The sequence below is a fragment of the Danio aesculapii genome, chromosome 15 (assembly GCF_903798145.1).
Source record: "Danio aesculapii chromosome 15, fDanAes4.1, whole genome shotgun sequence".
NCBI lineage: Eukaryota > Metazoa > Chordata > Actinopteri > Cypriniformes > Danionidae > Danio > Danio aesculapii.
In genome coordinates this window covers 28,399,211-28,426,207 of record NC_079449.1, presented here as the reverse complement: position 1 = coordinate 28,426,207, position 26,997 = coordinate 28,399,211, and the positions used below count along the sequence as shown (strand labels likewise).

The 26,997-nt window shown below is 35.9% G+C and overlaps 1 protein-coding gene across 1 annotated transcript in view; it reads right to left on the bottom strand.

Annotated features, from left to right (window-relative positions):
* The window catches only part of exoc3l2b (exocyst complex component 3-like 2b), a 57,302-nt gene that overhangs the window by 5,531 nt on the left and 24,774 nt on the right, over window positions 1-26,997 (bottom strand). The window contains 9 exon segments of the mRNA XM_056473361.1: window positions 1,717-1,838; window positions 6,385-6,540; window positions 7,140-7,262; window positions 7,716-7,851; window positions 7,935-8,048; window positions 10,085-10,185; window positions 10,674-10,784; window positions 14,631-14,745; window positions 17,445-18,099. Of these exon segments, the coding sequence (XP_056329336.1) occupies window positions 1,717-1,838; window positions 6,385-6,540; window positions 7,140-7,262; window positions 7,716-7,851; window positions 7,935-8,048; window positions 10,085-10,185; window positions 10,674-10,784; window positions 14,631-14,745; window positions 17,445-18,099 (1,633 nt within the window).

Here is a 26,997-nt window from a genome sequence, read left to right as displayed (position 1 = left end):
TTTCAATCCCCTGAGACCTTCATTCACTTTCTGAGTGCATATTAAGATATTTTAGATGAAATCTGAGAGCTCTCTTCCCCTCCACAGACAGTAATGTTCATTCTGATTTTGGTTTCAACCCCTTGAGACCTTCATTAATCTTCTGAACACAAGCTAAGATATTTCAGATGAAATCCCAGAGCTCTCTGACTCTCTGTAGACAGCAAGGGTCATGAGACGTTCAAAGTCCAGAAAAAGATTATTAAAATGGTCGTGCCCAACTGAGTCTGGTTTCTCTCAAGATTTTTTTTCTTCACTTTCGCCGTTTAGTGAAGTTTTTTTTCCCTCTCCGCTGTCACCACTGGCTTGCATGGTTCGGGATCTATAGAGCTGTGCATCGTTGGATTTGCTCTTCAGTATTTGGACTCTCAGTGATGATTATTAACCACACTGAACTGAGCTAAACTGAACTGAACTGAAACACTACAAACTGAACTACACTGTTCCTATATACTATGACCCTTTATGTGAAGCTGCTTTGACACAATCTACATTGTATAAGCGCTATACAAATAAAGGTGAATTGAATTGAAAAAGAACCAATGGTGTTAGATCAGGGTGCGCATTTACCACAGGTAATATGACACTTGCGCATTGTGCTGCTCAGAATAAATACACACCCTGATCTGATACAAAAGAGAAGACAAAAGCAAACAAAGTTGTTTTAACATTTCTTTTGCAATATAAAAGCATTCTTGGAGCTTTGCATGATTACAGTTGACCCACTGAAGTCACATAGAAAGTTTTGATGATGTGTTTGATTCCTTTTCTGGACTTTGAATGTCTCATGACCCTTGGTGTCTACGGAGAGTCAGAGAGCTCTGGGATTTTATCTGAAATATCTTAGCTTGTGTTCAGAAGATAAATGAAGGTCTCAAGGGGTTGAAACCAAAATTAGGGTGATTAATAACCGAATTTTCATTTGAGGACTAGAGATCATTACACTTCAGTTTCCTTCAGCGTAGTCCCTAGTTTATCAGAGGTCACCTCAGTGGTAACTGTAAAGTTTCCTTGTAATAAACAGCATTAAGAACGCCCATAACCCTGTCTGGGTTTGTTGGGCATTAACAACCAACTAGACATTCCTTACATTACATTGCTGAATAAACAGCAGTACCACAAATCCTCATTTAACCTTTCCAGCATTGGCTCTTGTTTATTCGGTATTCCTAAATCATAAAACGTGCGAAGATACAGACGGCAGGTGGGAGAAGATCCAACTGTGCATTGGTTTAAAACCCAAAGGTGTTGCTAAAGCTAAACAATGGAGGCCGCAGCACATCTAGGTCATGCATTTGAAGTTTGGAAGCTTTATTTAGCAGGCATTCCACAAAAGAGCGCTTCCTCTGGATTCTGCAGAACTCTTGATTAGGCAACTGCCCTCTCTAGGTTAAAGCACGGAGCTCTAGGTCAGGCCCTGGCAGGATGCCGGTGTTTTTGCTTTGTCTTCGTGAGGATCCAGAGCTGGACGACTGTACATTTTTCATGCGAATCTGGGATAACCAAACAGTCTCCCATAAAAATCAGGAAACCGCAAAGGTCTTGTTTGCTTTTACAAGCCCCTCTTTTGCTGTCAAACAGAATGCCTATTTTTTGTCAGATGACCTGAGCTCTCTGCTTTCTGACCTCGATCATATCAGAGACCGCAAGGTGTCCGCCATCGTTCAAGACACTCACCGTATGTCCGGGAATTCCCGTACCAACACGCCAACTTCCATCTGGATGGAGGGAGTGTCTTCCAAGAGAATGATCTCTGATAGGTGGGGAATAGCGCTGTCGAGCCAGGAGGCTGAGGATTCCTGGAGAGGAGTAAACAATCACAATAATGTCAGAACAGACTGCTGAAACATTCTGATGCTGCAATTAATCAGTTGCAGAACACGTAAAGGAAGTTCAGATTAAAGTCAGCATAAAACAGAAATCATGATTGTCCTCTCTTCCCTCCTATGGGTTTTTACATTTTAAACGTTGAACCCTGGATCACACAATTATTAGCTTAAAGGTGCAGTGTGTAAGTTTGACACTCAGTGGTTAAACTATGTATTGCAGGCACCTGGTTAAAAAAAAAGTGTTGGTTGCCAGATTGACAACACCAACAGGAGTGTGCCCGACTATCGTGCCTAAAGTCTGATTTAAGTCATGTTCTAAATAAAAGCAACGGCACACAATAAAATGAATATTTTCCATATTTTTGTTCTAACCAACACCTGAAATGTATATTTTATAAACAGCTTCTATTTCTTGCTGCTGAACAACAGGATAAACCGACAATGATCACCTCAGGTACACCTCATGTGCTTTATTCAGTGTTAAATGCTAATAATGTGAGTTTGAATGCCATTTTACATGACATTTGTTGCCATACTACTGATTGCAGCAGCAGTTCACCTCAGATCTTGAAAATAAAATAAACCGTTGAAGTTTAGAACTGTGACTTAGTGCAAGCCAACACATATCAGTGATTCAGCATGTTCGTTTAATAATGTTCAAGAGGTTTAATATGTATTTATTTGATTATAAACCTTATCATTTCATTGGAGTGCAGTAAGTGCACTATTTTGTGCTTCTGAACAGTTGTATTTAAATTTCTGTTGTGTTTCTTCTGGTGCAAATAGCCAAATTGCTTATCATTCGTCTAGTCATGTAGTGTATTGCTAGGACAGGGGGTTACAATGTAACCTGCTCACTTAATGTTTACACTTGTAATATTCACATTATTTGCTTATTAATAACCACTTCATGTGGAACACTGAATCTGTGTCTCATTTTTGTGTCTGCTTCTGTCCACCGGAGGTCACATTTCGGTCGCGGGCACATGCTTTGAGAGCCTTCCTGACTGACTGAATGAATGAAATATGCTGTTTTCCACAGAGGCAACCCAGGGAGCTGAATATAATTGGCTAAACTGGCATTGGGTGGGTTGAATGACCAAAACAAAGACAGACGTTCCAGCACGTAACGCACATTTTCAAAGCACAATATCTGACTTCAGCATTGTTTTCCAGATAAACAATAATGTTTACTTAGCGGGTTCCTTAAATATCTGCAAACATATTATGCTATTTTTATGCTTTAGAAAAGTTAAAAACGTACATACTGTGCAGTACGTTTAATAGAAAAAAGCCTTGCCTGAAGATCTAAAATTTCAACTTAGGGTAAAATGGAAAGAAAAAGTAAAAGAAAGCTTGTTGCTAGCTTTTAAACATGATGCTACTATGAATTAACTTGGGCTGTCTGAAAGCTGATTTCTTGACTCATTACCAAATCATGCAGTCACTCTGGAGGATTTTTTGTGCATAAAGACAATTCATAAGACCAGTTTCAGACAAACTTCTGAGGCAGTACTAAGTGAAGTACTACAATGATGGTCAAAAATGTACATTTACAAACAAAAAGGCTTTGAGACACCATTTTTTTTCAATTATTAGAAATGGAAAGCTCAGGATTGTGGAATAGCGAAGGCAGCGAAGGACACATGCATGCTGCCTTCGATATCCCACAAACCTGAGCTTTCCATTTCTGACAAATTTTATTAGAAGAAGGGACCTCTGGAGAGAGGAAGTGAAGCAGAATTTGGATTTGGACATGTCTTGATACCTTCCTGCCTTAGAAAGAAGCATTTTAGAGCTTTCTGATACAGCCTTGTTTTAAAACATTGTTAACATGTTAGCAATGTGCTAAAACATGCTAACAATATTATTGCATTTTGTTCAAATGAATTAACCTGTCCTTAGCTTATTTTAACACTAGCATCGCTAACTTAGCTTTGCTAGTGATAGATAAATGACAGGTAGCTACATGGATAAATGGTCTGAAGGACTTGTATGATAATGTTTGGTAAGAGGGAGCATTTAAAAATATGTACATTGCTGAATCCAGACTTCTCTTGCTATGAAAAAGCTTTGCTGAATGTTAATACTTAAAGAAATGAGTGGTTGCTGAATGAAGGTTCTGAATGAAGATTGCTGGGGTGTTGCTTACAATTCAGGCATTTATTAACATGATGCTAACATGATGCTACGTTATTGTGTTTTATCATATTGCTATCATGAGTGAAAAATGTGGTAATATGACAAGTTGCTAGTATAGATTAACAGGATTCTATGTTTTAGTACATTGATCTCCTTAATTGGTATTTTGCTAGCATGTTTTAGTCCATTGCTAGCATGAACTGTCATGTTACTACTAGCATATTTTAAAACATCTTGTTTTAACACATTGCAAAACTTTCTCTAACATGCGTTTGCATTTTGTTAGTATATTTTCCCATGCTGTTAGCATGTTCTAGGTGAGTTGCTAAACTTGGACTGTAGGTTAAATTTTAAACTTTAACAACGTATGAAAGTCCATATAAATTTTTGTACTTCCTTATCCTTCATGTCAACCGGATATCTGATCAGTTGGAAAAGTTTTAGCATGCATTTTGAAATTTGGTCTCAGAAACCGATAATAATGATGATGATAAAACAACTACAGCTTAAATATAAGCCAATATAATGAGCCAATTGTCACTTTTGATTTCTTCAGGACTTCAAACTCAACTGTTTGGTACTAAATTCGGCATTTTCCAAAAGTACAATGTACAATGACTTCTGACAGAATGCCAAAGATCACAGGGGCCTAAACAGCTCTGTACAATCAGAAAAGGCTATTTTTACCCGGGTGTCTGGAAAAACAAAAACCTAGAGGATTAAGTATAGGAGCACATGTTGTTCCAATCGCGGGTAAATATCTGTATGCCCATTACACCAAGGCAGTTCTTCCTGACTCTCAGTTTGACCTTAAAGGCAAGTCATGGCTTCAAAGGCCCAGGCCAGGACATTCTTCCATAAACAAAGGCATCCTGTTGTCCACCGAGGTGACAAACGGATGTTTTAACTGGAGCAAGGGGCGGACGCTGCACAGGGGAAAGCAGCATTTGGGTGGGTCATAGAGATGCCCTTTGGAGCCAAGGGCCTGTTTGGCCATCTGCCTTCTATGCACGCTCCTGAAGTGCCCATTCTCTTCAAAACATCTCTTTTGTTTGAAAGCTGCCTGATGATTTTGGGTACTTAAAAGATACTTAAAAACAGGACATGACATTGTGATAAATCTGGGAATTTTTAAAGAACATTGAATTTGCATTATTTGTAAAATTTACACTTTATATATAAAGACTAAAAACTAATCTCCAAATTTGCTAAATGTTCAGTAAAGTCTACATTTTCCATGTTAAATTATTATACTGTATTAGGAGTTCAATTTGTTTCATACCTAAAAAAGTATAAAAATTTCATACTCATTATTATCATAATCATCATTATGATCCTCATTCATTCATTCATTCATTCATTCATTTTCTTTTGGCTTAGTCCCTCATCAATCAGGGGTCGCCACAGCGGAATCAACCGCCTCATTATAATACTAAAGTATTTCATTCATATGTTATACTTTTAGAAATTTCATATATCTTGATCACAAATATTAACTAAAACATATGTACAGGGTGGGCCATTTATATGGATACACCTTAATAAAATGGGAATAGTTGGTGATATTAACATCCTGTTTGTGGCAAATTACTATATGTAAGGGAGCTTGTAAATAACTCATGAAAGAATAAAGTTACGCTAAAACCAAGCACACTATGGTTTTTTTTCTTGTGAAATGCCACATAAGTTTATTAAGGTGTATCTATCTATATAAATGGCCCACCCTGTATATATAAACATAAATATATATATATATCATTTGCCAGTCAGATTTATTAGCCCCCCTGAATTATTAGCCCTCCTGTTTATTTTCTTCCCCAATTTCTGTTTATTGGAGAGAAGATTTTTCAGCACATTTCTAATCATAATTGTTTTAATAACTCCTCTCTAATAACTGATTTATTTTATCTTTGTCATGATGGCAGTAAATAATATTTGACTAGATATTTTTCAAGACACTTCTATACAGCTTAAAGTGACATTTATAGACTTAACTAGGTTAATTAGGTTAACTAGGCAGGTTAGGGTAATTAGGCAAGCTATTGTATAACGATGGTTTGTTCTGTAAACTATCAGAAAATATCTTAAAGGGGCTAATAATTTTGACCTTAAAATGATTTTTAAAAAATAAAAACTGCTTTTATTCTAGCCAAAATAAAAAAATAAGACTTTCTCCAGAAGAAAAAAATATTATCAGACATACTGTGAAAATTTCCTTGCTCTGTTAAACATCATTTTGGAAATATTTGAAAAAGAAAAAAAAATTCAAAGAGGGCCGAATAATTCTGACTTCAACTGTATATTTCGAAATAATTCTTGAGAGAAAGATATCTTGAGAAAAAAAATATTAACGTTAACTATAAAAGTGACTCACCAGCTCTTTGAAGAGCGTTTTTAGGTGCTTTCCTTCATCCCGAAGGCGTCCAGCCATCCTCTTCCTCATTTTGAGAGATGTGCAGATGATTCTGCCCCTCATGATGGCCCGCACATATTCAGTCATCACACGCCGGTGCACCTCCACCACAAGGACCTTACAGGACACAGAGGTCACAGACAACAGTCAGCTGGTGCTTTTCAAAAAACAAACTCCAACACCATAATATATGATCCACCATAATCAGTCTCTGCTAATGAGCTGATGATCTGAACCAGGTGTGTTTGGTTAAGGAGACATGGCAAATGTGCAGAGCTGGTGGTCATCCAGGAAAGTGGTTGAGAAACACTGCTCTAGCTGACAGTAAATTAGATAGATATGTGTAGATTTCACATTCAACTGCTCCTGAAACATACACTTTGAACTCAAAAATAAAACTGTTGGATTTGTTTAATATCTTAAAAGAAATATCTAGACTATATAGATTTTATTACTCATTTAAGAAAAAATATTTAACCACAGAATTTTGAATGACCAGAATCTTAAATAGCATTGTAGATACAAAGAATAAAGAATCCAAAAAGCTGAATACATTTTCTTTTATAAATGATGAGCCTGTCGGGCTTTATCCTGCGATAACAACTCTGCCAGGATGTACTTTATCCCTTACTTAAAAAAAACGACGTTATTTCATAGTTCCATGCTTTTTTTTTTTTGGATGAATGGAAACTGACATTCCAAACACTTCAGTTTACCTCATAAGGTGGGTTGTCCATCCTGCGAAACTTCTTGAAGTGCTCTTTAATAAGTGCCTCAATCTGCTCAAAAGGCTCAGTGTTGCTCAGCCATTTCCGTTTAATCAGCTTATCAAAGAAGGGCTAAGAGAAACAAGACAGAAAGCGCTCAATTACAAATTACATCAACAGTATACACTGCATGTACTATATTCGTCTTCATCAGGATGTGAGGGCTTTCAGATTTAGAGTTGAGAGAGTCCAGCTAACTTCCTGTTGTAGTCCCACCTTGACAAAAAAAGGATGCAGCTAAACTATGCGACCCATGAGAGCTGGTAATGCCAATCCACACAGCGGCGTCAGGCCAAAAACATCTAATTCGCTAGTGTTTTTCACACTGCGCTGCTATTTTCGAGTCTCAGAGCCAGAGTCGTCGTGCAAAACAACATCCTTGAGAACAAGTCATAGGGGAAATGCTGATAAGATATTCTTTATATTCTTGGACAGAGGCACATGACGAACATGCGGTATCTGAAGAATATGTGCGTGCAAACATGTCTGTGTGAGGAAGCGAGGGGTGATCGGTGGCAGCCTCACCCTGATATGCTCGAAAAGCCTGTCGTTCAGCACTCGCACACTCAAGTTGACTATCCTGTCCAGAGCGCTGTTGGCACGACGGATAGAGTCCTCGCTGGTCGAGGGGTCACACTGGCCACAACGCTGCACAAAGCTCCTAAACACAACAGGTTTGGTTATAAACACAGTAAAAGAAGCCAAGAAGCTCTTAATGTAAAATGACTTGTTGAGGGGGTGAACCTGAACGATGGACAGCAGTTGGCAAGGGCGATGGTTTTAGCGATGTAACCGTCTTCGTTTTCTCCAAAGCTGCTCACCAGCATCTCGTGGAACATCTCCACCTTCCTCTGAAAACTGTACAACAAAAACAAAGCTTTTAAGGATGGTGTATGATTAATATGATGCATTTCGATATCGTTCAACAGTGTACTTGGTATAGTAGTTATTTAAAATGATAGTTCACCCAAAAATAAAAATGTTGGCATAATTTTACTCACTTTCACCTTATTACAAATATATGTGTTTTTTTTTTTTTTTGCTGTTTTTGCATAAAGGAAGATATTTTGAAGAATGTTGAGACCCAACAATTGATGTTAGGTACTGATTTATATAGTTTTTTTTCCCTACTGTGGAAGTGAGTAGCTGGCATCAATTTTCTGTTTATTACATTCTTCAAAATTATAGAAAAAAACATACAGAGCTTGAAATTATTTTTGGGGTTAATTGTCCCATTGAGTACTGAAAAATATGTTGTCATTAACAACATGTGCGTGCTATGGAACTTAGAAATATAAATATATTTGTAATTAATTAATACATTTCAATTACATTTTAAATAAATGCTGCTCTTTTGAGCTTGAACCAGAATCCTGAAAAATAGCTCATTTTAATTTAGCTAAATAATTAAAACCAAATGAATGCGTTTTATTTTACATTTTATACACTTAAGATCTTATTTGTTGTAAATCCCTGAAACTTGCCTGTAGCACTTATTCACTGTTGCTCTTATAGTTGTGTAAATTGCTTCCTTGTCCTCATTTGTAAGTCGCTTTGGATAAAAGCGTCTGCTAAATGACTAAATGTAAATGTAAATAAATTAATGATTTTATTCAGCAAGTATGAATTAAATATTCCAAAATGGATAGTTTAGTAAGAATAGATTTGAAAAACTCTCTTATACTAACCAAAACATACACAGTGGGAGAAATAAGCATTCAACATGTCAACATTTTTCTGAGAAAACATATTTCTAAAGGTGCTGTTGACTTTCATCAGATGTTGGTTACGACCAAAGAAATCCATATATACAAAGAAATCATATTAATTAGTTTAGAAATTAAGTTATGTGAAATAAAATTAAGTGACACATGAAAAATCTATTGAACACATGAAAAATTGGAGCTGTAGAAAGGGAGTGAATGCCCAGATAGCAGTAAATCCCTCTGCCCTTTGTCATTGTAAATTAATATTCGCTGCTTCAGTCCAACATCTACATTACCAGGAAGATGAATATGAAACCAAAGCGAACATTTCATCAAGAAAATAATCCAAAACACAGCCAAGGAAACTCTCAAATGTTTTCAGAGAAAGAAAACCAAGCTGTAGAATGGCCCAGCCAATCACCTGACCTGAATCCAATAGATAATATAAAAAATGTGTTGGGTTGCAGCTGGAAGGGCATCCGTTGCATAAAAAACATATGCTGGATAAGTTGGCAGTTCATTCCACTGTGGCGACCCCAGATTAATAAAGGGACTAAGCTGAAAAGAAAATGAATGAATGAATGATTTCATTCTCCACATGAGAGGTGTCTTTAAGCTGTCATCACCAGAAAAACACCCTTTATATAAAGTAATAAATACATTTTAGGAGTTCAGTACTTTTTTCCTCGTGTCATTCCAATGTTAAAATTTTTTCTGATTTGTTTTTTGTTTGTTTTATTTATGTTTGTATTGTTTAGGTTTTTATCAAAATCTGGTTGAATTCCATGTCAACAGCTCCTTTAGAAATATTATTCCCAGGAAAAAAAACATGACCTGTTCAATTTGTTTTTCCCCTACTGTATTACTTATGAAATATATTATTTATTTAATATATATTGCATATTTTTGATTAAAAGATGTAGTAAAAATGTTATATTTAGATATATTATATCAGTTTTAAAAATCTATTTTCTTTTTTATTTATTTTGAATTGTAATTCATTCCTGTGATGGCAAAGCTGAATTTTCAGCATCAAGTGTCAAAGGAAATCATTCTACTATGCTGATTGGGGTCTATATTATCATAACCATGCATTATTAACAGTGTTGAAAACAGTTGTGTGGCTTTCTATCAATTTAACTCCAAACTTTTTAACATTAGTGTAGCTTTCATGTATTATTTCCCCACCTGTACAGGAAATCTGCCAGTCCATTGAGACTGCACTGTGCAACCCGTGAACCCAAATGTCTGTTTACAGCTGCAGATCTCTCAAGGTCCTCCTGTAGCCTCTGTAATCACAAAATAAAATATGTTTATGATGTATACCACACCTGCTAGAAAAATATTTAAATTCCTCGACTTGGTATTAAAATATCTTCCTCAAACAAACTCTTACTAATTTATCAACCAAATATAGTGACTATGTTTAAAGTATCTTTCCTTTATACTTTTAATGACCACTAGGTTGCAGTACAGAGCCTGCAAAAACAATGTGCTGTAATGGAAACACGCTCACAATGGGAAGTGTTTATTTACTTTGGCTCCAGCTAGAGGATGATTTTCTTGTTACACAGAGGTGCGTGGATGAAATTTCTTACGTTTTATTTTAACAACAGACCCAGTGTCTAAAGAATGCAGATGGCAATGAACAGTGGGCCATTATATACGCAAAATCAATACTGAGAAAATGAGAAAGTAACATGTGATATCACATGCTCTGACCTCATTCGTCAAGCACAATACCTTATTATATACATAACAGATTGTAAATGTTGACCTGAATAACTGTGCGGGCCAGGGGTATCTGATACTCCTCGATGCTCAGGGTGTCCAGCCATCTCTTCTCCTCCTCCTCCAGAACCTGAGAGAGCTCATTGGTCACTTTCCCCTGGAAAACACAACATTTCAACACACTCATTAATAGCATCCTTGCTGTGAGAGTGGGAGGGCATGCAGGGGCCTGCAATAGGGATAGTTGAGACACTGCATCCGACATTTTTGAACCATAAACTCTATTGTACAGCACACACTGTAAAAATTTAATATCAAAAAGTCAAGACAACAAATATTTTTATGTTGCTTTAACTTATTTTATTAAGTTAATTTGAAGGTTTTGACTTCATTATTTAAGTTATACAAAGTTTAACCTAATATTTTTAGTCAGTTTAATTGATGTAAGTTGAGATGACTAGAAAAGTTGATTCAACTAAAAAAATTTAAGGCGGCAAGACCTTTTTTTTTTACAGTGTATAGTATTATAGTATTTACAGCACTTTGTTAATGAATGCTATAGTACACTGTAGTATTAGTGAACTGATGAACTAATGAATACTGTGGTATACATTAGATTTTACTACATAAGCTGTGGTGTACAGTACTGTAATACAATATACCCTTTTTTTTAGAAAAAACTTGGCTTAGTTTATATTTCTTTAGTTGTTGTATCACCACAATAACTGTAGAATTACAGTTTACAACAATAACAGATTAATTAAAGTACTTTACTATAGTATGGTTCAAAAACACTGTAATATTGACTATAAATACCACCGTATTGTTTTCATGGGTAGGGAGTTACTCAATAAAGGGGCTATATGTAATAACATTATTGTAATAATTTTTTTTATTGTCAATATGTAAACAGCTTGAGTTGGCATGTAAATGTATATTTATGTAAAAAGACAAGAGATGCATTTGCTATAAAAAAAATCTAAAGAATTTGACTTTTTATGTGCTATCCCAAATGCCTCTCGATTCCTTAACTCAGTGTTTCTCAACCACATTCCTAAAGGATCACCAGCACTTCAGTTTTGGATGTTTCCATTGTCTGTCACACACATGATGATCAGAATTAGGTATGTTTGGTTAAGGAGACATGGAAAATGTGCAGAGCTGGTGGTCCTCCAGGAATGTGACACTGCCTATCTGCAAAACTTGAATGTTGCATAAAACATTTGTGAATAAAGCATTGTTTCTATCCCATGTGACAGAATAATATAATCACTTCATGGGAAAATAGTGCGATATTTCACAAATAAAAATGAATGTTTCTGCAAGCTGAGAAACCACTGTAGTTATTTTTCTTACATACTTGATGAACAGACATCTAATAACAATCACAGTCTTCTTGTTATCTTGCGTTTGGAGATTGAGGATGGACATTTGTACTGGTATTTTTTAAATGATTCATTTTTATTTATTTAATCATTATTAATCATAATTTCTATGATTATTCATTATTATGATCTTTGATTAGTTTGCAGGTTAATCCAGTTATCCAATCTTAGCCATTCGTGGCATTGGGCATCAAGAGACCTCAATACATGAGACTTCATTGCAAAAAATGATTTTCTTACATAGAGTTTTTGTCTTGTTTCTAGTCCAAATATCTACAAATTCTTAAATCAAGAAGCATTTTATAGAGAAGCAAAAATATTGTCTTGGTTTCAGAAATAATATGTCAAAATTAAGTGATTTTCTTCCTTAAAACAAGCAACATAATCTGCCAATGGGGTAAGAAAAATTATCTTTTATCAAAATAATAAATCAATATTATTTTATTTTACTCCATTGGCAGATTATTTTGCTTGTTTTAAGGGGAAGAAAATCACTTAATTTTGTCACAAAATTTCTTAAAACAAGACAATTATTTTTGCTTGTCTTGAAAATGCTTCTTTAAGATTTTTTAGATATTTGGACTAGAAACAAGGCAAAAAATACAAGTAAGAGAAGCATTTGTTCAGCTCCATCTTGTTTGATTGCCTGCAGATTAAACTACTGAATACATTTTTTAAGACGCATTGAAACGGTCATTAGATTTTACCTTCTGTGATCAGATAACATGAGGTAAAATGAAATCATTGTTCAATGTGTCTTGAGAAATGTATTTATTAAATATATTTCCATCATATTGAGCAAATCCTTTTATCGAATAAAAAAAATCAATCAGTCTATGTGCATTCTTAGCAGCCGTTTACCCAATACCAATTTCAGGCAGAAACTGGAAACGTTTAATGTATTTTGCCAGGTCGTTTTTGTGATTTGGCTCATTTTTGGGATTGAAAACACATAAATGTAAAAATGGGTTCCAAAGCGGAAGTTTTTTAAAATCCCACCATTGTAAACACCCAAAAATGAGAGTCTTAAAAAACGGTGACATCATGCATGTGCATGGTTCATGTTTAGGATGGTGTAGACTAAAGGCCATCTTGAACAAACACACAACAATAGCGAAGTAAGTGGAAGTGTTGTTGTTGTGTTTGCTAACGCTCCATCAGCAAAATGTGAATGTACTTGACATTACAATAAACAGCGTAAACGCATCGTACACATAGCAAATTCTACATAGACATCAGCATCGAACAGCTTTTCTGTTTTTGGCTACATCATTGTCGTGTAAGATCATACGCAAAATTAGTAGATTTTTCTTCCAGTGTTTTCTATTGGTAATGCTTTAATCAAAAATGCACATACAATAGATGTGTGAAATTGATCAAAACACAACTAAAGTTTTTATTTCAATTATAAAGAAAGCTCAAAAATAGTATCCACAAACAACGATTGACTATTTTCATTAAAGCTGAAAGTGATGTAAGGATTCAGAATCATACAATAAATACATTAATAATAAATACGGTCACTCTTTAGTTTAATGTACAGTTCACACTATTAACAAACTATAAGCTAAGACTTTTAGCTGAATAAACTACTAATTAGCTGCTTATTAATAGTTAGTAAGGTAGTAGTTGGGTTCAGGTATTGGGTAGGATTAAGGATGCAAAATAATATCATACTTTATAAGTGCTAATAAACAGTCAATATCGTAATAATAGGCAGGGAATGGACCCTTTTCACAAGCCGGTTATGTCGCATTTAACGGTCATCTTAAATCCTTGAAAGTTTTTAGTATTTAGATTTTTTTCAAAAATGTACCAACATTTATATGCATTTATGTATGTAGTAGATCATCTTTGCTTCAAATTACAAAAAGTGAATTACCATTTGTGCGTTTTTTATGCAGCGTCTATGGGACAGTCAAAACAGTAAATTTGACATTATTCTCTTCTCTGGCGGCCGTCAACTAAAAAGTTACTATAAATATACTTACATTTTAGATGTGACATTGATAATCTGGTTATTGCCGATATTTGTTGTTTGTTTGTTTTAACTAGTAGAAGTTCTTAATGTAAATTTGTTTGACAAAGCTCATTTTAAACCCTGGACAGACTGTAATTTAGTGATTTAACGTGCCTGACTGCATCTGCCATTGCGGTTAACTGTATATAGCAATTACCATCACATGGACATGTTGGTGATTAGGTAATTTCTTCGAATCATTAAAGTATTATCACTATCAGTTCTTACTGATGTTAACACTCTCTCGATCTCGGGAATTTTCCTATTTAATTCTTATTTTAGACTAATAGTCAAGTGCCTATTTCTTTTCATTGCATTCAACTTCATGTATTTCCAAGCTACAGAGTTATTAAAAGACCACACTGTCGGGTCGCTTAATGAGCGAAGGGAAAAATGTGTTGTCAAAGCGGACTCCTATTGTGTAGTGCTCAATGTAGACAGGAAAACCGTACGTTGACCCTGAAATGCCGCACTCTAATTGACCATGCAGGTTGCAATGACCAGCCATGTCTTTGAGTGGACAGGATGTGCCGTTGTTCGAGATATAAAGAAAAATGCTAGAGATTTTTGGGGACAAAAGTGAGTGAAATCCAGTTACCCTGACGGAGTTGAGGCAGTCGAGCTCCAGTTTGTCCACCGTCTCTGTGGGCAGCAGCGGGCCGAGCTGCGAGAGGTTAATGGGTGTTGTTATAGTGACTGTTCCAAGGACATCTCTGCAGCAACAACAGGAAGAGCAAATCACAAACTGAGTCTGGACTTCACTCATAAGGAAACATTGAATTATGAAGGAACAGGAATGGGAAGGTACAAGAGCAGGTTTTACCTCTCATATCAACCAGGAGCTATTTATAACAGGCCGTTTTAGGTTTGCTGTTGCTCTGTGTGACTTGACAACTGGATAACCGGTGATAATGTGAAACGGGACAGGATTTTCTGTCACTGTTATGATATTTCACCAAATCTGGGGTCAGTAAGATTTTTTATTAGTTAGTATGCTGTAATCTGGTACTACAATGAAAAGTAACTGTTTTAATATATTAAAAAGCATACTTCAGGCAGGTAATTACATATATTACATATCATTTATGGAATTTTATACAACAGTTCTGTCTGGTTCTTGAATCTGATTGGTTGATAGCCGTGCGATATTCTGCCAGTAACAGCACTCATACTGTCTCTTCATCCTTCACCCTTATGTATTACTCTGCCCACATACAGCAACAAGCAGAGGGCACTCTACAGTTTGACAAATATTGCAGCTGTTGGACAACAATGTACTTTAAAGGCTTTTTAGTCGAGAATGTAGCTGATTCGATTGCAACTATGCAGTTAATTTATAAGGATAATGCCATATATAGGATATTTATCATTTCTGAGAGACAGTGTGTTGGCGGTCATTAGCCTGTCTTTGAGTAAAGACGGTTGATGATGTTCATCCACAAAATGGCAACAGAGATGGCATAATAAGCCCTAAGAGGAGAAAACAGAATAATTTCTAGCTATAGCTGATCAAATCATTATTAAACTGGTAAGAGACATTCTAAGTCGATCTCTCTCTTTTGTATGTTGTAGTGCTGTATTTATACCATAGTAATATTGTGATCTTCTGATTGCAACAGAGAAATACTGGGAGATATCTTTTAGACTGATGGCATTTCGTGCAGTTAAGCCGTATAATCTTAACATGTGAGCAAAATCACCTGTTTTGTCATCACTTTAGACATTACTCTAGAGAATCATTCAAATACTAGCTCTAAAGTGACGTTGTGAATTAGTAACGGCTTCTGCTGTTCTGACGTCAGCTGCAGATGTGAAGGAATGGCAGAAAAAAGTAGTTGATTTTCTTTTTTATAAACATGATTATGCCGTCAAACTGTTGTATAAATGCAAGATCACACTCATAGCAGTGCGATGTGGCTGTATATAGTCACTGGTGGGACACTAAGGCACAACGCACACCTCCCACCAGTGCTGATATACAGCCACATCGCACTGCTACACATGTGATATTGCTCATATGCATTTATGGAACAGATAGCAGCATTTTTAATGTCATTTCTTTCACTTTAGATCATTCTGATGCAGTTGTGATTTTTTTTAAATCTCACTGACCCCAAACTTTTGAACAGTAGTGAACTTTGTGTAAAACGTTCCTTTAAAAGGATCTGCAAAAATATATATTATGCCAAGATCATTTTAATCCCGAACAGATGTTTTTCTGCTCTATTTTTTATATCGTTAATATATTGTAATATCATTATATTGTTTCGTTATATTGCATTGTAATAATTTCATTATTATTTCTCCCATACAATAAAAGTAAATGGGGATTGGGTTTGTCAATCTCCAATACATAAAAACACCATAATTTTATGTTTGTATGCCGAACAGCTGGAAATTACCAAAGCTGTTAATTACCAAAAATTAAATGATTGCTGTCAAATCATATGACATTTCAATATGGCAAAATACTTCAATTTTAACAATTTTATACTACTTGTTCAGAGGCTGACAAACCCAAACTCATATAATTTGGTTTTATTCTATGGAAAATAGTCATATTAAAAAGAGGTTTGTCCCCCAAATTAACATTTTCTAATTTACTAACCCTCAGACCATGTAAGATGTAAGTGAGGATGTTTTTCCCCCCACAATAAAATAAGAGATGCTAAGATTCATTAAAAAATGAAATGAATACTCTTGGTCTGTAACATTAAATTGAGCTTTTATGGATTAAAACAATCATTTACTTTCACTTAATTAGGCTTCAGTATACTGTTAAGATCCACAAGTATTGATATTAGCCCCTTTCACACATGCAGACCTTTCAGAAAAATTACAGGTAAATTGCTCATGTTTGAACAGGCCCTTTTTAAAAAAATACCAGAAATTTGGACATGGCAATGTTCTGGAAAGATGTGTTGCAACATTACCAGTATTTTGCGATCAAGTTTTGTTTGAAAGTGTTTCAGTACCTAACCCTCACCCTACTTACTGCCTTTTGCCATATGATTTGATGATAGGCCTTCATGTATGTTTGTGTGTATAAAATCTATTTATTTTTCCCTTTTTATGGGCAATCATGTTAATTTGTTTAATGTTGTGGGTATGGAGTCATGCATGTCCTCATTGGCTGATGAAGAGTGCCAAAGCTCGAAATGTCACCTGTAGTAAGAATAGCATTATTTGCTATTTGTCCAGTGGGATGTGAAAATAAAATTGTTTTAAATCAACTTCTAAAACAGTTTCAGTTAAAAGTCTTTAATCTTTTTTTTGCTTGCAAGCACTGCAGCTAAAAAAATTTATACTTTAAAAATGGAATCCCATTGTCTTAAAATCAACAAGTTGATTGTACTTAAAAAACCTCAGTAAACCCATTGACTTGTCTTTATAATCATGTGCTGGTGTTTACCTGTTATAAATGTTGTAGAGCCAGTCTAGCAGCGAGTATATGTCAGCGATCTGCAGATCTCCGTTGGTGAGAGCCTGGAGTCGGCGGGTCACGGCCTGATGGTAGCTCTGTGTGTACACTTGGAAGGAGTCATATTCGGCAGGATATACAGACACCGCGTTACGGCGGGCCGCTCCAAGGTCCTCCACCATACGCACTCGGAGTTTATCCAGAAAGGCGGCGAGCTCACCTGCCCGAGCTTCTGCATGCTGGGGTAAGTTTGCATCGGCCAACTCAACGACTGCCTCCTTCCAGCGCTTCTTGAACTCTCTGGGTCGTGGACCTCCAGGAGCGGCTCCTTCGCTCTGAGCCCAGTCCCGATCGGCCTGCTCTTCCTGCTGAAGCACCTGCACCACCAGGCCCAGGTTTGGCCCAGCGGTGGGGCAGCGCAGAGAATCCCTCACCACATCCCACAGCTCTTTCTGCAGCGCCTCATACAGCAGCTCCACATCTTTGGCTTTGCGCCGACTGCTGTCTTTGCTGCTGGGGCTGCTGAAGTCCTCAGTGCCTCCTGCTGTTGGAGATTCAGCCTCTCTGCACTCCTGCTCCAGCTCCAGAATGTGAGTGTCAGCCAAAAACAAATCACGTTTAGTCACCAACTGCAGGATCTCCAATACTGGCAACACAAAGAATAACACAGAGGTTGTCTATTAGTCACGTGGATGAAACTGAACACTTGTTCTGAACTTATACACAAAACAAAGATTATTGGAGTAATCTGTTTCAAAACGGAATGGAGTACAAATGGAATATGTAGCAAAAAAGTACGAAAGTATGAATGAAGGGGTCATAGATGTGCATGCAAACTCCACACAGAAATGCCAGCTGACCCAACCAAGGCTCAATCTAGTGACCTTCTTTCTGTGAGGTGACAGTGCTACCCATTGTGCCACCACGTCGCCCTTAATTGGTATTATAAAGTATAATTTTTTTTCTTGTAATACCACAAGTAATGATGTCCGGTGAGGACATCTTCACAATATTTTACTACTCAATTTAATTAAACCATACAAAATATGCAGAACTTTTTTTAAATCAGGAAACTAATCTTGGTTTGTTATTTAACACATCATTATTTGGCAAATATAGCTGTTAGCAGACTATGTGATTCATTTTACGCATTAAAAAAACAAAATTCAAATGAATTATACTCAGACTCAACTTTATTATCCCATTAAGGGAAACTAAAATTACAGCAAGGTGCCGTAACACAGGCGCAGTTCCATGTACACATTAACAAAATATTACCCCACAACATACCATCCAGAATTTTGTAGGTGCATCTCTTTTCCCCCTGGACTCATTTAATGACCTAATGGCCACCATTATAAAAGAATTTCTAACTCTATTTGTCCTGCAAATATGAACTCTAAAACGACGTCCTGATGGCAGCAGTTGAAATGCAGAGTACAATGGGTGATCCGGGGTGCATAGGATACCCTGAGCTCTCTTTAAAACACCAGTATGGTAAATTATAGTTGGACCAGTTTGGTTAAAACCAATGATCTTGCCACCTTCACCAGGCTACTCAACCTGTTCTTGTTTGACACACTCAGATTACTGTACCAAGCTAAAATGTAGAAAGATAAAACAGATTCAATAAATTGTTTATAAAACAGTGTCATCATAGAGGTACAAACCTGAAACGATCTAAGTTTCCTCAGAAAAAAACAGTCTTTGTTGGACTTTTTTATAGACAGCCTGAGTGTTAGGTTGAAATGTCAACATATTGTCAATAACGACCCCTAGATATTTTTGTGTGTCAACAATTTCAAATTCCAAGCCTTTAATATTTGTTATGCTGGGGGTAGGAGAAGCCTTCCTTTAGCTTTTCACCATGTCTTTTGTCTTATTTACTGTACATTCAACTGGAGACAAAATCTATCACACCAGGGAGTAAATTCTTCCACAACAGGACCATGCCCCAAATCCTGATCGTGGAGGAGAGACAATCTAATTAAAGAAAATACTGACAACAATATAATCAGTGGCTGTTGATATTTTATTGTATTTGATTAGCAGTCATTCTCCAGCACTATTACTTGTTTTAACAAATGGAAGAAATAAAAACGTGAAGCACACACAAATGTTTTCACTCTTCATCTATGAAATATGCTTGGAAAAACGTACATTAATATAACATTCGTTTGTTTGAACAGAGGGCAAAAATATACATTTTCTATGGCAACTACTATATATTGTATTGTTATATAAAAATTATTTTTGATTTTTATTTATTTACTTTCATACATGCATGTTATATCTTTGTTGTTGTATTTGGTGATGTCTTGTGAAACCAGAAACAATTTTCCACAGTGTGGCTAATAAAGTAACTCAGCTCAACTTGTTTTAAAATATTTATATACAGTACATTATGAAAAACTGCAAAAGTTGCATTTAGCTTTTGAACACGCACAATGAAGGGACGAGAACTACAGTTCATCTAATGGACAAATATGGCACGGTCTCTTGGTCATCCAATAGAACTGTTCAAAATTCCCCCATTAGTAGGTTTTCTACGCTTAAACCTAAAACATAAATGCAATATATTTTCCAGATGGGCTAAAGAACTGCCAATGCACTCCGCTGGCTATAGTTTATGATGATCTCACTTGTGTTTCTTACGTTTAGCAGCACTTTTTTTTGCATTCCAAAGAAACGTTTGATGAAGCAGACGGGCTCTCGTTGAGGTCAGTGCGCACACCCATTCTTCATCATTTCCAGTCCTTTCCTTTGGGATGAACACTTTTACTTGGGTTAACAAATTGGACTGATTAGTGGAGAAAGGTTTTGACAGGCTTCAAGTAGTGCATCTTTAACCAGCCCAAGAAAAAGTCAAGGGGTTAACATGCTCACATATAATATACTGAAAAGACTAGCAGAGCAAATTACCAGTATATGTTATGTTGTGGATGCAGATGCCCAGCATGAAAAGTGGGTTCTTAATCATGTATACAGTATGTGTGTGTAAATGTGTAATATTTTGGTAAAAGATATTGCACTTTGGTGTCTACATCAAATTAGATTTACAAATGTGATTTTATATGCAGTACATAGAAAACATTCAATTAAAGTAAAATTTCAAACAATTTTTGTAAAAAAAAAAAATTAGGGCTGCACAATATATCGTTTAATCATCAATATTCCAATAGTCAATTGGATCTGCAAAGTCCAGCTTCAGTTATTCCACCCTCAGAAAATTTAAGTGGAATTATAGCTGACCAAGAACCATATTATTGAGTGCTTGCTTTTAAAGCCTATGACTGTAAGATTTCAAGTGCATTTAAATAATTTGTTTACAAAAAGTTTAAATAAAATTAATTTGTTTACAAAAACGTTATAAAAAATGAAAATTCATTGCATTTAACTTAATATACAATGAAGATTATTCAGTGTTTTTTGATTACTTCTGATTATTCAACTTATACTCAAATACAATTAGACAAAAAATAAATAGATACAATTTCATATATACAGATTATCTGGCCTACGAAATCCTCCCTATCAAAATAAATGTAATGTGAAGGGAAGCTGATAACGGAGTGCAGATTCAAATGCAGGATTTATTATGAGAACGGTCAGGCAAGCAATGGTCAATACAGGAACTAACAGATGTACTGTATATGGGCAATCCAGAGTCGTAGTCAATAAACTGGCAAATGGTCAAAAGGCAGGCAACGTAAACAAACAAACAAAGCAAGGGTCAAAACACGGCAAAGCAAGGCAAGGGAAACGCGTCGTAATGTTAACAGTATAGTTAAGACTAAGCACTGATGCGTGTATGTGTGTGTGTGCTGTTTTTAAAGTCCATGTAATCAGTCCTTGACAATTCTCTGGCTGTGTGTGTCTGCACAATCAGCAGAATCTGGAACAGGTGCGTATGAGCGATGCATGACTGAACTTGTAGTCCATATACCCGGCATATTTGTATGGAGCTAGTTAAATATCTAAAGTAATTCACGCAAAAGACACAATGTACACATACGTAGCCAAATTCACATGCATAAAACCAACAGCTCTCTCTCTCTCTCTGTTTACGGAACTAGACCTAGGTCTAATGATTTAATGTACAAACAACAAAAAATATCTAAAATCACAGTTAAATATCTTAAGCATTTTATTTTTTATAAAGATACAACGTTTTAGTAGGTAACCTTAACATTATGTGGCTAATTTAACAAACAAATAAATAAATAGGCTAAATAAATACTGATAATAAAGCATAAGTATTATAAAAACTTAAAACTTAATTTATTAAAACTGACACTTTTTTTTGGCTCTTCTCTTCGGCGATGCGGCTGTAGGTTGGAGGGCAGGTTGTTAGAGCAGTGATCAGCTCTTTTAAAATCCGAAATCAGAGAGCCTCCGACTTGTGTTGAAAAGGGTTGCGAAAATTTAATACTATTTTTATATTCTACATAGTACTAAAGCACAACAACAACCTGTTTACGTTCATTAGATATAAATGTAAATTAAAGTTTTTAGTCAGTGACAGTCAGGGAATTTAATAGTTATTGCTTCAAGCCTGCGCATCTCTTTCTCCGTTTCTCTGCGCAAAAGGAGCGTAGAGTGGGTTTCATTGAATACAGCTCTCATCTGATTGGCTGAAAGGAACAAGTCATGTAACACACACACACATATCCAGGGAGAGTCATACTTGAAAGAGGATTTGCACATTCACATTCAGGATAAACTCGCAAATTTTAAACACTCAAATCTTTTTGTACACTCTTATAATTATTATTATTAGCCAAAAATAAAAACTGTAATTTTTAGATTACTTTGTACACAAGTCCCTCATTAAAAACATCTGCAAAATACTCTTTTGGTATGGAAGGATGTTAAGAAATATTTATCCATCTCAAATAAGTGGCGTTCTAAGTCACCTATTATGCTTATTCCTGATTTTTCCACTACAATACAGAATATTGGCGTTTTGAGTTGGAGATCAAGAGGAGTGTCGGTCACTTATTCGATGATGGCCAAATAAAATAATTTCAGGGGTTAAGACAGGAATTTAGTCTTCCCAGTAAAGATTTTTATAAATTCCTGCAAATTTCGAGTTACAGTTAAAAGAAGATAATATCCAATTAGATTTTACTGAAATAGAAAAACAGCTTTTTTCTTTACAGACACTTAAAAAAAGATCTCTGAATTATATACATTGCTGTCTAATACTGGTCCTTCAACCTTTGGTTCTTTAAGGGTAATATGGGAAAAGGATATGGGGTCTATTTTTAGTAATGAGGAGTGACTATCTGCCTACTCAAATATCTATCCCAAAAGTACTTCAATTTCAGTTCATGAACAAAATTATAAATGGATTTACAGGATTTATCTAACCCCAGTTCGCCTCCATCAGATTGTTCACAGTTATGTTTCAAACATAAAGGTAGACACTGGCACAGTGATGCATGTATTTTGGCATTGCGACAAAATCAAAATGTAATGGAAAAAGAGATTCACAAAATGATTCAAATAATTGGATAATAATTGGATAGACTTGTGCTTTGTCTCCAAAGGTATACTTTCTCAATTGTACATTGGAACTGTGTCTTGATCATGATAAAGAATGTTTATTGAACTTTTGTATGTACTTGGCCAAAAATTGTACATTATTATTATGGTCAACTGCTCAGATACCTTCAGTCAATATGTGCAACCTGACTTCTACCACTGGAAAAATTAACCTATGATTTACAGATCTGAGGTGTTCTGGCGCATTTGGTTCTCCTTCTGGATTTTTCTTGAGGGTACTCAGTGGCTATGTCTTTCTAAATTAGTTTTATAATCTCCTTTTATTTTTGTCTTTGCTTTGAAGCATTTGTTAGAATGTCTAACAAAAACTGCTGTACTTGTTGTTACCAGATACCAGTGCCACTGTTGCTCTGTTGAAAAAAAAAATAAACATCTGCAAAATAATGCTGATATTCAACATAATTCAATGCCACACACCAGTGTTTTCCAGAGGCACAAAATTGGACCGATTATCATCCAAAAAATGTTTTGACTCACTAACTATGATAAATTGTTGTAATGAAAAAATACATTTTTAATCCATCTACTGTTAAGAGACTCAAGAGTTGTATGTGGACAGTAAGTGCCTGTTGTGGTGCTGAGTTGCCCGTTTGTTTCCTGCCTGACCTCTTCTTGGAGGGAAGGATGCGGGGGTGTGTTTAGTTGGCGCCTGACTCATCTGTCCCTGTCCCTATCGAGGATGAACTGTCCAGAAATGCCACAACAGACCCCACACCCGTCTCAACCGTCGCACAGTGTGCCAGTCTATCGGAAGGAGATCTAAATATACAATACAATACCACAAGGCTTATCGCTAATGCAGACGGGGGACAAGGTGGAAAAATTAATGTTCTGCTTGTTAAAAATGAGAGTCACTTCCTCTGTAACTCATCTACGTGAAGAGTCCTCCACCCAAGGACAATTTGTCAATATATATCCAAGCGACTTAGAGAATAGTCTGGTGACATTCGGCCCTGGGTTAACACTGTTCGTTTCTATTTGAGAGGAAAGTTTGCACAATATTCTGAAGTAAAAAATGGTTTCCCTTTTAATTCATGAATACTGGGAATCGGAATAACAGGGACTGGAATTCAGTGAACTGCAATTCAGAGAAATTCAGCAGGTAATGGCATTCCAGGTAATGAAGTGTCATTCACCCTGGCACATAAATCTGTCTGTAAAGTCCAAAGTATACTTTAAGTTTTACTTATACATGAGTAGTTTGTGTATAGCGTGCAATGAACATTTGATCATATGTACACGTTCTGCCATTTTCTTTTGATTTTGCACTATACTTTGTGCCACAAGGTGTCAACAATAAACCAAAGCCGCTGGAAAAACCCCCTTCATTTTTAAAACAAACGCTTCAGCTGACTGCTTACCTCCGTATGGACAGCTTTCCTGCTGTTACCAGTTTGTCCAGTTAGCTCACCATGTACGTTGGTGGACTTGAAATGCATAAATTCAATTTAATTCAATTCACCTTTATTTGTATAGTGCTTTTACAATGTAGATTGTGTCAAAGTAGCTTCACATAAAAGATGAGATGACCATGACGACGGGGTTCGAGTCCGGTGAAGAATGGTTCCAGAAAGTGGGTAAGACAAAAAGAAAAACCAAAAAAATTAAATAAACAAGTAAATAACAGGGTGAGAATGTGGTAAAATGTGGTAAAAATCAGGCAAGGGTTTTTCTTTTTCTGGATTGCTTTTTAAATTTGTCGGTTGGGTTTAGGGAAGTGGTGGGCGGGTCAATTCAATGATTTTGAAAACTCTATTGGTTAGGTTTAGTGAATTAGGAGGGTGGGTCAGTGGATCAGTCAGTCATACAGTCGACAGCGGCCTCTGGTGGATTTACGTGAGAACAGCAGGCACGAATGGCACTCGTGAGAGACATTTGAGATCTCAAAAGGCATACAGAGCGGCCTGGGATATACGCAGCTCCTGGGATATATTTGGCGCTCTCCAGAAATGTATATAGAGGTACGTTTTCAGAATGAGCCTTGGTTGATATATACCTTCTTGTGTTAGCCTCTTGTTGTTGATTGTTTGTGTTACTATCGTGATTTTTATGTGTTCTTAGCTTGACTCAGTTTTTCTTTTTCCCATTATGGACTGTTTTAATAAAGTAAGCTGCATTTGGATCTTCAACCTTCTTCATTCCTTGCACTACACATATGACATGACAGATTTAGTTCATATTTTACCCAAATCTGGGTTAAACCAACCCAGAATGTTTAAGATTGAAGGGTAAATATTGAGTACCTTTGATTGCAAATGTTATGCTTTATAGGCCTATGTGTTTGACTGTGTGTGGACCCTAAGCTTAAAAAAATGTATTGTGCTATAGTGCCATGTCCTTTAATTCTCCTGATTACGAGACCTTTATCTCTGTACTGTCAATGTTTGATTTTTAACTCTACAGTTTACCAATGTGACCTTTATTAAAGTTTTTTTTTGTAGTTTGAAACAACACATTGTATACTATTACGAAATATGCTTTACACACGTGAGTGGGTTTGACAAACCACCTGTTAAAACACTCTTCTCTCTCTAGCACTTAATTCTCTGGTCACTAACTGTTCTTTTATATATTTAGAACTTCTGGCGTGTATCGCCTCTTCTTGTTGAATCGCTGAATGCCTCAATTTTAAGTCGCTTTGGACAAAAGTGTCTGCTAAATGACTAAATGCCCTAACTGCATAAGGATAGATCTGTAAAATTGCATAAAAACTACTTGCAGCTCATTATCAGGGTTTTGAAGCAAAATGTATATTACTGACGCAGACAACTTCTAATTTAAAATGATAAAAAAGTCACTAAATCAGTTTGAAAACCTATTTTCAGAGAAGATATGTAGGTCCTATTTTGTGATTAAAATCATAAATGAACTGTTAATTTTGTGTTCTTAAATTATTTTGTATATTTTAAGTAGAAGTACTTTTCAAACTTTTTAACTTATATTTTTTATTCAGTAATTATTATAAAAACATTTAAATTAGCATTTTGAAACAGTAAAGATATTTAATAAAAATTTAATCTCTGATATTTTAAAAACTTACTCCTATATACATTTCTATAGAGTGGCAAATATGTCCCAGGAGCTACATTTTTTTGCAGTTTTTGTTTTCACAAATCCACGAGAGCCACTGTGTGAGCTTTTTGAGATCTCAAATTTCTCTCGAGAATGCCATTTGTGCCTGCTGTTATCATGTAAATCCATCAGAGGCTGCTGTCGAATGACTGACAGAATGATTGACTGACTAACCGACCGACTGACTGAACACCCCACCTACACCCTTCCCTAAACCTAACCAATAGTGTTTTCAAAAGCACAGATTGACCCACCCACTTCCCTAAAACCAGCCAACAGTTTTAAAAAGCAAACCAGAACAAGAAAAGCCCTCACCTGATTTTTTACCACGTTTTCAGATATTACCACATTCTCACTCTGTTATTTACTTGTGTATTTTATTTTTGTCTTTCTGAAACCGTTCTTCACCGGACTCGAACCCCATATGTAAACGTATATTGGGCTACGTTTTCAGAATGATCCTATGTTGTTTAAAACATATTAAAACCATTATTTCAAATCATAACAATATAATCAGTTATCATTTATAATAAATAAATGCAGCATTAGCGACCAAAAGAGATGTCTTTCAAAAGCATTAAACAAAATCCTACTAACCCAAACCTTTAAACGGTAGTATACATACATATGTATTTGTGTTGAATGACAGGCCGCAATATTGTAAAAGCAATGATCCAGATGTTGAAAGCCATGTAGTTTAAACGATTGTATCCCACAGTCATTAAAATGCGGAGCGAAGCCAGTAACTGAGCTGAGCTGTGCAGAGGACAACACTAGCTCTTTGTTTCCAGACAGTCTCACGCACTAAATTCATAGCGTGAACTCGAGCATATTTTACTTTACTTAAGCGTGGTCATGTCACCACCCTTCCTTAATGAAAACCACAGGGACTCAAGTGTTGACT